General features: G+C 42.3%; 1 protein-coding gene across 6 annotated transcripts in view; it reads left to right on the forward strand.

Annotated features, from left to right (window-relative positions):
- The window catches only part of PRUNE2 (prune homolog 2 with BCH domain), a 144,598-nt gene that overhangs the window by 89,383 nt on the left and 42,208 nt on the right, over positions 1-13,007 (forward strand). For 5 of the 6 annotated variants that reach the window (XM_056325031.1, XM_056325033.1, XM_056325032.1 and 2 more), the window contains exon 9: positions 431-1,259. In XM_056325031.1, coding sequence (XP_056181006.1) covers positions 431-1,259 — 829 coding nt within the window. Of the gene's footprint in view, positions 1-74; positions 196-430; positions 1,260-13,007 lie in introns of those variants that run through there. The other variant, XM_056325036.1, reaches the window with a different exon arrangement.

Here is a 13,007-nt window from a genome sequence, read left to right on the forward strand (position 1 = left end):
GGGCGGGGGCCGGGGGCGGGGGAGGGGCAGCGGCTGGGGTGTGCTGCCGGGTGGCGAGCCCTTGCGTGAAGTGCGGGGTCTGGGAGTGTCCCGTGATGTACGTTGCATCCTCTGTGCATGGGAAGGCCTCTAGCATCGCCCTTCTGGGCAGAGCTAAAGCTTTTAAACGTTGAAGTAGGAACATTTCTGTGGTGCGTACGGGGCCTAGCGTATGGGACACGGAACCATCTGTCCCTTAGGAAGGGTTGCGGTGTTAATGTGTAATCTCTAACAATAATGACGATGATGGTGTTGTAAAATTCAAGTACACATTAACAGAACAAAGTGAACTGAGAAGAGCTTTACCTCACTCTACTGATTTAAAGCAATCATGGTGACTGCAATAGTAATTTGAAAACTAAAAGGAGTTTCTGTTTGCCTGTTCTTTTAGAAGCTGGCACTGACTCCCTGCTTTGCAGGGGGAATAAGCTGAGAAATTCCTCTGAGAGCCCTGAGCTGAAAAGTACAGAGGGTGAGGAAGATGTGAGGATGCAGGTGCACCAGGATCCAGCTTCACTGGAGATGGATTACATCCTTGTTACTGAGGAAGAAAATACACCTTCAGCGAAGGATTCCCTTGAAAGAAAGGAAAGCGATTTTGCATTTCAAGAAGCTCATGTAGCTGAACAAACAGCATCTCATGAAGGCTTTTCACCAGGCCCCTCAGATGCCTTTCAGCCAATCTCCATTACAAATGAAAGGGAAGATCGCTTTGTTTGCGGGACTGAATGGGATGCTGTTCACTTAGAATTGAAAAGTTCTGTTGTACCGCAGAAACTGGATGATGAAACAAGTTCACGAGGAAGCTGTGGGCAAGATGAGGGCTGGATTATATTGGGTCAAAATGAGGTCAGTGATGTATCACCTGAAGACATTTCTGCTGACTTAGAGATGCCAGAATTGGGGTCTGGACATTCTGGTGGTAAACTGGCAGCTGTCGTAGCACAGGAATTGATTCTTGACACTCAGGCAGAATTTCAGGTAGAAACTCTCCTTCAGAAATCATTTGAACATGAGGGCTGTTACCCTTCAGATAGCCTGACAAGTGAGGATGGGAGTTCGGGCACTGCAGGAGCTCATGTGCTGCCCGTGGTTGGTGGTGATGGTTCATGGGAATCAAGTTCTCAACAGAGACTTGGTAATAACATAACAACAGGACAAGAAATGAAGGAGGAAACGGTGCTTCTCAGCAGTGAAAGAGAACTGAGTCAAAAATCAGGGTAAGGAAAACCCAACCCATTTCCTTTAGTCTTCTGTTGACTTGTTATCAATGTTACTGGGGTGTATGACATTATATGAATAGATAGCAGGACTTTCAAGTCTGAAGTACTAATTATATTTTTATGACTTAAGTAACATTGTATTCCTTCCTTTCTAAAAACAGAGTCTTGCTTCTTCATTGCTTGATATGAGCTAAATTAGGATTGTTTCACAATGCAGAAGCTTGTAAGGCCACTTCAGAAGTCCATCTTCCTTCTGTGAAGTTCCATAGGCTTCATAACCTACCTTTAAATCTGAAACAGATATGGCCAGGGAACGCAGGCCAAAGCCAGGTACTGATGGTATTACCAGTCCAGATACAATGCCAATGATGAGATTATGGGAGGGATGGAAGTGAAGTACTATCTCTGCCTAATGCAAAGCTGGGAAGGAAGATAGGAGGGAATCAAGGTTTAGAGTCAGAAGAAGGTGCTGTTCATAGAGAAAAGTGTGATAGGAAATTACGGTCTTTGTGACTATTTTTAAGCTGTAGTCAGATCAGAGCAGCAGTTCTGTCTGCTTTGACTGGACTGGCAGTTGAGGAAGTTTGAGTGTATTTTGCACCTGCCTTTGGGTGGAAGTGCATCCTCCATGCTGTCAGAATTACTATGCCTGCTGTCTCTCTGTTGTGTCACCAGATGGAGAGAGAGATGACCTTCTTGACTCCATTTACTGTAATGTTTTGGAGAGGGTGCTTCAGCTGTTGCCTTCTCTTCTTTTACAACCAGGAGATGTAACTGCTACAGTGGACTTGTAGGGTAACCTCAGAGAAGCAAATGTGGAAGTCTGACCTCATTTCTCCTGGACATCTGCAGCTGACATGCTGCAGTTTTATCAAGAGGAACCTGGCATTATATTTATACAGTGAAATTCATATGAGCAGTAAAAGAAACTTCCCTGTACAAATAAAACTAGGGAGTGTAACTGCTTTGTACTTGTTACTCCTTTCAAACTGCACTTAGTCAAAAGAGCATATGTGGTATGAAACACTTGGAAACGTACTGTTTTTGTGAAATGCAAGACTGATTTTTGCTTTTTTTCAAGTTTCTCCCAAGCACTTGTCAGTTCAGTGTAGAATACACAACACATACACAACTTCTATTTATCAGGTTTTAAGTATCTTAAATTTTAGACTTTACTTTTTGAAATTTTCACTAACAATTTTGCAATTTTAGCAGTAAGCTTTTTTCCCCTTACAAGTGGCATGGCTGTGTATGATAGTATAAGTCTGATAACAGCATGTACAAATAATCTGTGATGGAAAACCACAGCTTTTTGCTAGCTTTGTCCCCACCCCAAACAGCTCACATTTTATTAAGATTTCAGGAATGAGCAGTTCAGTAGCTGTGTTTTATCTTCCCACAGATGTTAAAATACCTTCCCTCCAAACATTTTCACAATTTTCAGAGAGTGTATCACTACCACAAGATTAGACACTGTTATAGCTTAGTTGTTTTTAATATATACTAAGTGCAGGCTTCATCCTGAACAGAACCCCCAGTCTCAGAGATTCTGAAATATAATAATGTTACTTGCAGGCTTAAACTTAAGCACCTGTATAGGAGTTAAGGTTTTCTTGACAAACAAGATTTTGAGTAGTAGTATATATAGCATAATTGCCCTCATACACTGCCCCGGACTGAAATCTGTTCAATCTAACCAGACAGACAGCACTGAGGAGAATATGACATGAGAGGGGCTCTGTTTTGGTAGGGGAGTGACAGCTTTTATTGATGCAGGTTAGCATTTACAGTCCTCAAGAAACGGGCAAATCTTCAGAAGGGTTAGCAGAAAATGAGCACTCCCCAGTTCTGTATGGTCTGAAGTAAACCAAATGCGAAGAGTTTGACCTTGAAACTTTTTAGAAGTAGAGCTGCTTAGCACAACATTTCTGTTGCACCCTGTCCTCCAAGCTTCTGTCTTGCATTCCAGACGGAAAAGTAGAAATTCGGAAATGCAGCACTCTCCAAACTGTCAAGCTGCAACAAGGTCTTCTACTATCTCATACCAGTCCCTCTGCTGCCTTCTCCTCATCTGGGGCTTGTGTTCTCTCTGCTTCTTCCTCTCTCACCTTCTCTTCCTCAGCTGCCCTCTCTTCATTGGCTCTCAACCACTGCACTTAACCAGCCACAGCTGCACCTTATCTACATCAGCCAACCCACCACCCCTGAAGCCAACCCACAGTTCTATATTAATAATGCTAATTAACCCAGCTTCATTCTTCTACAATTCCCCCTTTTTTTCTTAACATTTCATACCTCATGTTTTTGCCAACCATCATGTCCTTTTTACAAATAAACTTTTCATACAGTCCTCTATAATCCCTCTACAGTTCCCCCCCCCTTTTTTTTTTCCTTTTTAACATTTCGTACCTCATGTTTTTACCAACCATCACAAACTTTTTACAAATAAACTTTTCATACAGTCCAGACGACTTGTCCCTGAATTCCTTCTTCACTTTTATCTTGGGCTTTTCAGCTTCTACAGGTTGATCACCTTTCTTATCTGCTTTCTTAGCATCTGGGATTTTGTTTTCTTCAGAGGGGGCTTGTGATGAACTTATAGTGCAGGGGTCCTCAAAGTTTTTAACCAAGGGGCCAGTGCGTGGATGCAGTGGCAGGCAGCCTTCTGCGGCTGCTTGGTTTCCCCCCCCAGCGCCCAGCGGGGGGGAGTGTCTGTAAATACGGGGGGCCAGATTGAGGACCCTGGGGGGCCGTAGTTTGAGGACCCCTGTTATAGTGCCTTGTCCTTTCGCCTCTTGGATCATACCGGACAGTAACCTGAATGAGCTTGCAGCAGCAGCAGATCTAGAATACAGCACTAACACATCATTCTGTGTCCTGAAAAACTTCTTAACATCTTTGTGGTCGCCCATTTCTTCTTCAACTGCAGACACCTTCAACGAGCACATAAACATCAGCAAGAATACCACCAAGCCAAGCAGCAGCAGCAATGGCGGGAGCCACCCATGGCACCGCGCTGCTCCCACACCTTCCCTCGGCACAGCCATCACTGCTGTCTGGCCGGACCCGCTCTGGACCCGCCGCTGTGGGCTGCTGCCACATCTGGCTGTGTACTCTGCCACTATCGCCTGTTACCCTCAGTCTCTTAACTCCACGGCAGTCAGGCTTCCTTCTCTTTGATCCCAACGGCTCACCTTTACTGGTGGCTGATCGAGAACCCCAGGCTCTTCCCGCCTATCTCAATGTGATCTGAATCGCAGGCTATCCCCGCCTGTCTTTGCTTCATCGGGTGCTGCCACTACCACTCAAAACTTCAAACATCCCCTGGCACAGCCATTGCCGCTGTCGCCACTCATTACACTCAGTCTCATAATCTGCAGGGCCTCACACAGGGCACCAATTGTGACAGCACTCTCCAAACTGTCAAGCTGCAACAAGGTCTTTTAGTATCTCATACCAGTCCCTCTGCTGCCTTCTCCTCATCTGGGGCTTGTGTTCTCTCTCACCTTCTCTTCCTCAGCTGCTCTTTCTTCATTGGCTTTCAACCACTTAACCAGCCACAGCTGCACCTTATCTACATCAGCCAACCCACCACCCCTGAAGCCAACCCACAGTTCTATATTATCAATGCTGCTTAACCCAGCTTCATTCTTCTACAGTGAAATTGTCTGCAAAATCTGGAAGAAGCAAAACAAGCAAATCACCAGCAGCTGCTTGGTTCTGCCTGCACATTTCTGTGGAAGGGCGGCTTGGGATTTGTGGATATAGGAGACCTGGATGTCCTTTGACTTCGAGGTGGTTTGTCTGTTAGAACTAGTCCACTCCCTGGAAGTCATCTTCCTCCATTATCTCTTGCAGGTTTTCCCTGGGAGTCCATCAAAACCAACTAATTTCAATGAATAAAGCTTTTTTTTTGACAAATGAGTAATTCTTAGTGAAAATCCTTGAATCAAAAAATGCTTACCACCTCTGCTCCCAATAGATGGTGAATGGGATGGGAAAAAGGAAGGGTTGTTTAGAGGTGCTGGCTAGTTGCAGGCTTGCAAATCTGACATGAACAAATTGGCTGTCAAATCCTCTGTCTCCCATAAAGCATTTTAAATTAAAGCAGGGTCAGCATCTGGCTGCTTTAAGTCATGCTGATTAATTACATGCAGGCAGCATCCTAGGGTTTGACTTGCCATGCTTACATGCCCATGAAGTTCTTAGAAAGGGGAAAAAAAACCCTGGTCTAGGTATCTGATTTTAAATTATTTGTATAAATCAGCACAATGAAGTTGGGATAACTTTGAAGTAGTAAGATGCTTTGTTAGATACCTCAAGAAAATCTGATTTTTGAACTTACACTGGCACTAGAAAAATCATTCTAATGGCCATGGATTTATAGGGGTTTTGTACGGGGTTTTAACATCTTGCTGCTATGTATTGTTAGATCCACTTTGAGAAGAACTCTGCTGTTCTTCAGGAATTTCTGTAAGTCTCCAAAGTAAAAGCTTGATTCTTGTACACAATAGTAGTTTGCCTTGGTGTTTCAGGTATGGTACATTAATTATTCTTAGAACTTAGTATATTCTTTTAGACTAATTCCTGCATTAAAGTCCAAAATTGGACCATGTTAACCTAAGAGTGTTTTAAGTGAAAAATTAAATGCATGATGGAATGTTGTGCATCCCGCAAGGAAAGGATACAGTAGTTCTTGGTACAGAATATATATGGTCACTATAGCTTCTACTATAGGCTTTTTTCTTATCTGGCTCAGAAGTTGCTTAACACTTGTTTAATACGAAATGCCTTTTCAGTGCATAGCTGTGGCTATTCCTGTTCTTAACACTAGCGATGCTGGAGCCCAGAGAAGTAAATAAAAGCAGGGAAGAATCCATATTAACAATTATTTCTGGAAGCATGGAACCATTATGTTTTGTGGTTAGACATTTTTTGTTGATAAGATATGCAACCTAATGGAAGTTTTTTCCAGTGTTAATGTTTGTAAACATACTGCTCTTGTCTGAGGCTTTCATATCTGATAGAGATTGCTTTTGTGATGCTCTTTTCTCCTCAGTTTACCCTGTGCTTGTTATCTGATGTTCAGTAAACTTGTAATAAGCTTATGTCTTTGGTCAGTTAGATAAGGACTTCAGACTTCGTAGGAGATAGCAGTGAGACATGCAGATATATCTGTGCATGCCCATAGCGTGATTACAGAGGCCTTGATTCCTTTGAAACCAAAGAAAACACAAAAAAACTTTATGGTAGAAAGGCTAAAACACACATGGGAATAATTATTTCTAGATTGTATGTCGATTTCATTAAACCTCTTATATAAACAGCTGTAGAAACAGCTACTGATAATGGTAGAACTATGTAATTAGAAATGCTTTCTAATGCATTTCTTTGATAGTTTTAAAAACACAGGTTCCTTCTTAAAGTGTACCTCAGTGTGCAGCTTTTAAGTCTGAAATTAATTGCCCTTTTTGGCTGACAAACTTTAAAAACTATGTGGTACAGTAGAACTGCCAGCCCCTGGGAGGTTAGCACACAAACACGTGTGTCATCACGTAAGAGAAGAAACTGAGGCTCTTCTCTTGGTACTGCAGTAGAGTTTCTGGATGGCCTGATGGCATCAGTTAGTCATCAGCCTCTGAGTCTGCCAAAGATTTTTATCTTCGAAGTAGGTTTTGGTAGAAATGAACCAAAGTCTAAGTCAGCCTTGGTTCCCAGAAGTGTCCTGCCTGAATTCTTGTACTTCTGAAAGGCCATAATTTTAACCCAGGAAAGTTTATTGGATTCTTCACTAAATGTGACTCTTGCCTTGACTGAATAGTCTATTTCCTAGCTTATGCTTACTTAAGTTTGCTTGGTATCAGAAAATTAAGCACATTTGATCTGTAGGTCTGGCTGGGTAGCTGTGCCCTGAGCATGGATTACATTCTTCACTCGTTTTTTTGTTTTATCAAATACTTTTGCTTTACGCAATTAAGTTTCTGAACCCGTTCTGAACCCGTAACACCCATCTCTTGATAGTGGTTTTAGAAAGTGGCTCCTGAATCATGGGCTTTCTCTAGTGCAGCCTTTGCTTCCTGCAAGGAGGCTTTCCTTGTGGCCTGCTGGTTGTTGTTTCATATACCCTTGGCAGGGTATAGAAATTAGGTTCCTTATTTTACAGGTATGTACTTCACCTTCATATATTTATGTATTGCACAAACACAAGCTTCCATAGGTATGTCAGTGATAAAAGGAAAACCAGGGAAAACATGGGCTCTGTTTGGAAAGAAATGGGAGACCTGGTTGCCTGGGACATGGAGAAGGCTGAGGTACTCAACAGCTTTTTTGCCCCGGTTTTCACTGGCAAGTGCTTCAGCCACACCACCCAAGTTGAAGAAGGCAAAGGCAACAACTGGGAGAATGAAGAACTTCCCACTGTGGAAGCAGATCAGGTTTGAGACCATCTAAGGAACCTGAAGGTGCACAAGTCCATGGGAACTGGTAAGATGCATAGGCGGGTCCTGAGAGAACTGGCGGATGAAGTGGCTAAGCTGCCTATACATCACATTTGAAAAGTCTCAGCAGTCTGGTGAAGTTCCCACTGACTGGAAAGGGGGAAACATAACCCCCATTTTTAAAAAAGGAAATAAAGAAGACCTGGGAAACTACAGGCCGGTCAGTCTCACCTCTGCACCTGGCAAGATCATGGAGCAGATCCTCCTGGAAACTATGGTAAGGCACATGGAAAATAAGGAGGTGATTGGTGACAGCCAACATGGCTTCACTAAGGGCAAATCATGTCTGACAGATCTGGTGGCCTTCTATGATGGCGGTACAGCTCTGGTGAATAAGGGAAAAGCAACTGATACAATCTACCTGGACTTGTGTAAAGCACTTGACACAGTCCTGCATGAGATCCTTGTCTAAATTGGAGGCACATGGACTTGACGTATGAACCACTCAGTCGATAAAGAATTGGCTGGATGGTTGCATGCAAAGAGTTGTGGTCAATGGCTCGATGTCCAAGTGGAGACCAGTGATGAGTGGTGTTCCTCAGGGGTTGGTATTGGGACTGGCACTGTTTACCATCTTTGCTGGCAACATGGACACTGGGATTGAGTGAACCCTCAGCAAGTTTGCTGCCAACATCAAGCTGTGTGGTGCCGTTGATATGCTGGAGGGAAGGGATGCCATCCAGAGCGAGCTTGAAGGCTTCAGAGGTGGGCCTGTGTGAACCTCGTAAAGTTCAACAAGGCCAAGTATAAGGTCCTGCACCTGATTTGAGGCAATCCCAAATGTGGATACAGGCTGGGTGGAGAGTGTATTGAGAGCAGCCCTGAGGAGAAAAACATGGGGGTGTTAGTTGATGAGAAGAACAATATGGCCTGGCAATATGTGCTTGCATCCCAGAAAGCCAGCCATATCCTGGGCTGTATCAAAAGAAGCAGGACCAGCACGTCAAGGGAGATGATTCTGTGCCTCTGCTCCACTCTTGTCAGACCCCAGCTGGGGTACTGTGTTCAGCTCTGGGGCTCCCAACACAAGAAGGACATGGCCTGATGGAGTGAGTCCAGAGGAGGGCCATGAAGATGATCAGAGGGATGGAGCACCTCTCCTACAACGACAGTCTGAGAGCTGGGTTTCAGCCTGGAGAAGACAAGGCTCTGGGGAGACCTTACAGCAGCCCTGCAGTACCTAAAGGGGGCCTATCAGAAAGCTGGAGAGGACTTTTTACAAGGGTGCATAGTGAAAAGACAAGGGGGAATGGCTTTAAACTGGAAGAGGGAAGCTTTAGATTAGATACTAGGAGGAAATTCTTTACTTTGAGGGCAGTGAGGCACTGGAAGAGGTTTTCCAGAGAAGTTATGGATGCTGCATTCCTGGCAGTGTTGAAGGTCAGGTTGGACAGGGCTTTGAACAACCTGGTCTAGTGGAAAGTGTCCCTGTCCATGGCAGGGGGGTTGGAAACAGATGATCTTTAAGGTCCCTCCTTCAAACTGAAACCATTCTATGATCTCTGAGCAATAAAGAAACTAATAACCTCTATTCAAAATAGATGATGGGGACATCTCAACCAATGGACAATTGAATTAGTAGTCCAAAGTTTATGGAGACATTTACTTAGTAATTGCCTTGTAAGTCCCTTTCTGAGTCTACACTTTATTCACATGTGCCTGTTTAGAAAAAAGTGAAGTTCATGCTTGCATGCTGTGCTGAAGTAGGTTCCTTTAGTAATGGAAAAAGGGTCAGTAAAGGATGTAGTCTGCATTTTTTCTGCTGTCATCCAGAAAGTGTCTGTCACTTTGTCTACAAAAATTGATGTTTTGTGGAAGAGGGACTTAAAAGTTTTGAAACAGAAAGTGTAAACCATAATGGAATGAAGAAGTGGATTAAAATCTTGATGCCTGCTGGTCTCTGTCCCCTTCATCCCAGTGTCAAGCTTAAGAACTCTCCAGGCTGCTCTGGTGGATTTGAAGAAAGTCTGTGACTGGTGGTAAAGTTCTTCCCTGCTGTCCTGCTTTTCTTCTGCATGAAAAAGCAGCAGCAGGAGAAGAAGAAAAGTATGAGGATGCTTGCTATCATTACGGTACTGAAGAAGAGATATACACCTGTCTCAGTAATATACAAACACCAGAAATAATAAACCCTAGTGGTTCCTTTGGCCTCATAGAAAAGTACAAAAAAAGTTTGATAGCACATTATTAATGTCAGACTTTCCAGAAAGAAAACAGCTTTTTATATGGCTTTCCATATGTGAACAGCCAAGAGTGACTGCATTTAAAAAGGAAGAATTTTGAGTGTACTGTATGAATGTTGGATAGGCAGGATAACGTACTTCACTGCTACTGCTGTGGCTGGAGGTTGCCAGCAGTAAAATTCATGAAGTCTGGAGGTAATATTCTTCCTGATAGAAACTGTCCTGCCTTAACGGAGCTGTAAGGTGATAGTTGGTGGTGATGCAGTGGTCACGAGGCAGAGGGAGAATACTGCAGATGACTGTGCTAACTTTACCTACCAGCACACTCCTTGGGGTGCGCTAGTGGTCATGTATACCAGATCATTCTTGCTGTTACCTTTGCTGAGGGAAGGAGTATCCTTTTCCTTATTAGGAAGGGTTAGAAAGAGTGAGGGAAGTACTATGAAATGATGTATGACTTGAGGAATAAGAAGTAGCGAGAGCAGTAGAGATGACACAGAAGTTTGGAAGGTTTTGGTGAGAGCTTGGAAAACTGGTGGCAAAGCTGAGTGGAGAAATCAATTTCCTTTGAACAACTGTCAACATTTATTTAACCCACTAGAATGAGGCCTCCACAAAAGAAAGCTTCTTTTATCTTTCTGATAGTGTCTTCTCAAAGAAGCAGGAATCAGTCTTTTCTGCTCACTTGTATAGTGACTTTTTGGAAAAGGTAGTTCTTCCACTGCCTCTGTCCGAAATATCTCTATGTGACCATTGTTGTCCTGCTGGCTATTAAAACTGCTCAATACTATAAGCAATCCAGTAAATTTTCAATGGAGTAGTCTGTTTTTATCACATTGTCTACGGTTGGCAGTGAATAAAGATAATTAGATATAATGAAAGAAAAATCTGTGACTATTTCAAGACTAATAAGAGTTCTGAGACTACTCTGCTGAGTCTGTGATTTAGCCAAATGCACATCATATATCTCAAAACCATTAAGGACTCAAGTCAAATACCAATGTCCAGTACTGAACTGAAATACTGACAGAGTGGAACCAGGGGAAAAATTCTCATTGACTCTAGAGGACCAAGGTTCTCACCCAGTGTTTTCTCAAAATGTCTGTTCTAGCACCCAAAAGCTAGGACTCTTGCTTTAATGGGCAAAGCAGGCTGATATATATATATATAAGCCTGAAGGAAACCTAAAGGATTGAAAACCTTTTGTAAGTTTAAGAGGCCACATTCTGCAAAGTAACATTTACTTTCCTCTGGATGCCTCTCTTTCCTTTTTGCCTTGCATACCTGTGGGGCTGCCATCTTTCACTCCTGTCAAGATTGTTTATTAATTGGCCAGATTTGCAAGAAAGCAATTCCAGGCACTCTGGGGATCAGGTATGCTGCTTCAGTGGTGCTTCCAGCTCCTGCTGAACTAAAAGATTATGGACTTGAAATAGGAATTGAACTCAGGTCTCCCACTTGGTGGCACAAAGTGTGACAATTGACTAAAGACAAAGAATGTGCTTTAAATGTTAAAAACAAATATGTAAGGAATGGAGAAGGTTGATTGGAGGAAACTCCATGTAAATGAAAGTTAATGCCTTGTAACAAATAAAAAAAGTGAATTGAACCTTTAACAAAATATTTAGATTGACATGAGCAAGAACTCCTTAAGACTGCTGGCTCAGAACTGAAGATTTCAATGTTCATTTGAATTTAGGATGGGAAACTATGAAGTATTATACATTATTATATCATTATAATCATTATAGTAATATACATCATGTATTAGAAGCTCTGTGTTTTATGTTAGCCATTGCAAAGATGTTGCTTCTGTGAAAATAAAAGAATCCTTGGAATAGATTCAGAGCAGGGAACTTTCCAGCAACATAGCTGTACATTCATTAAAGCTTTTTTAAATGTTGTGGTTAATTTCATAATATTCTGTATTAATGTCAGTGAATCTCACTGCTAGCCTTTTTTATTGATGGAATGAACAATATATGCTGCTCATGCATGGACTTTAGTAACAACATTTCTCACCCTCTGCTTGATTTGACCTATGAAGTCATGACAGCCATCTTTTTTGTTACCAATTTTGGGGTGATACAGTATTTTCCATCACCATCTGGATACTGAAAATTAATTAAAAATAAAAACCTAGTTTTCCATTGCAAAGCCAGCTGTTAAACAATAGCAGCAGCCAATATGGTGATGATCCCATTTTTGCAAAAATGGTATTATTATTTATATACCAAATACCAAGTACTTTATAAAAACCTTTTAACAAGAAGAGAACAACACTGCAGTGACTGAAAAAAAATTTTAAAGGAAAACAAATCCTATATATTATTATTCACTTGTGGTCCTGAAATTTTACATAACTTGTGAGATTGGGCTGATCGAGCCACTTTCTTAAAGCAAGAAGGCCTAGACTGTGTTAGTATGGTTTAGCAATAACATGAAAAACTCCCCTGTTGCAGCACAAACAAACTATCAAGATGCAAAAAGGTCTTTTACCATCTCATACCAGCACACTCTTCACGCCAGTCACTCTACTGCCTTCTCCTCATCTTGCCTCATCCAGGACCCACTCTCTCTTCTCTTGCTTCTTCCTCAGCTGCCCTCTCTTCATTGGCTCTCAACCACTGCACTTAACCAGCCACAGCTGCACCTTATCTACATCGGCCAACCCACCGCCCCTGAAGCCAACCCACAGTTCTATATTATCAATGCTAATTAACCCAGCTTCATTCCACTACACTCCCCCATCATTCAAAACCCCCCAGTTTTCTGAGCTAATTCACTATATAATTTATTCCAATCAATTTGATCAATGACATGAGATTTCAGCCTAAAGCAATAATGATCTTTGAAACTTAGTCCTGTTGACACAGACATACTTTGACAGTAAACCCCAATGAGCTTAGTGGATCCCAGCAGAGCATTCTAAAATCTCAAAGGTGTTCTCTGTCATTCTGAGCATGGAGGATCAAGACCATAGCTTCTGCCACATTACTAATTTCTTTACTGATTCTGCCACATTACTAATGACTTCTATTGTACATAAATATTTTATAGGCCTG

This window comes from Falco biarmicus, chromosome Z, assembly GCF_023638135.1.
Source record: "Falco biarmicus isolate bFalBia1 chromosome Z, bFalBia1.pri, whole genome shotgun sequence".
Taxonomy (NCBI): Eukaryota; Metazoa; Chordata; class Aves; order Falconiformes; family Falconidae; genus Falco; species Falco biarmicus.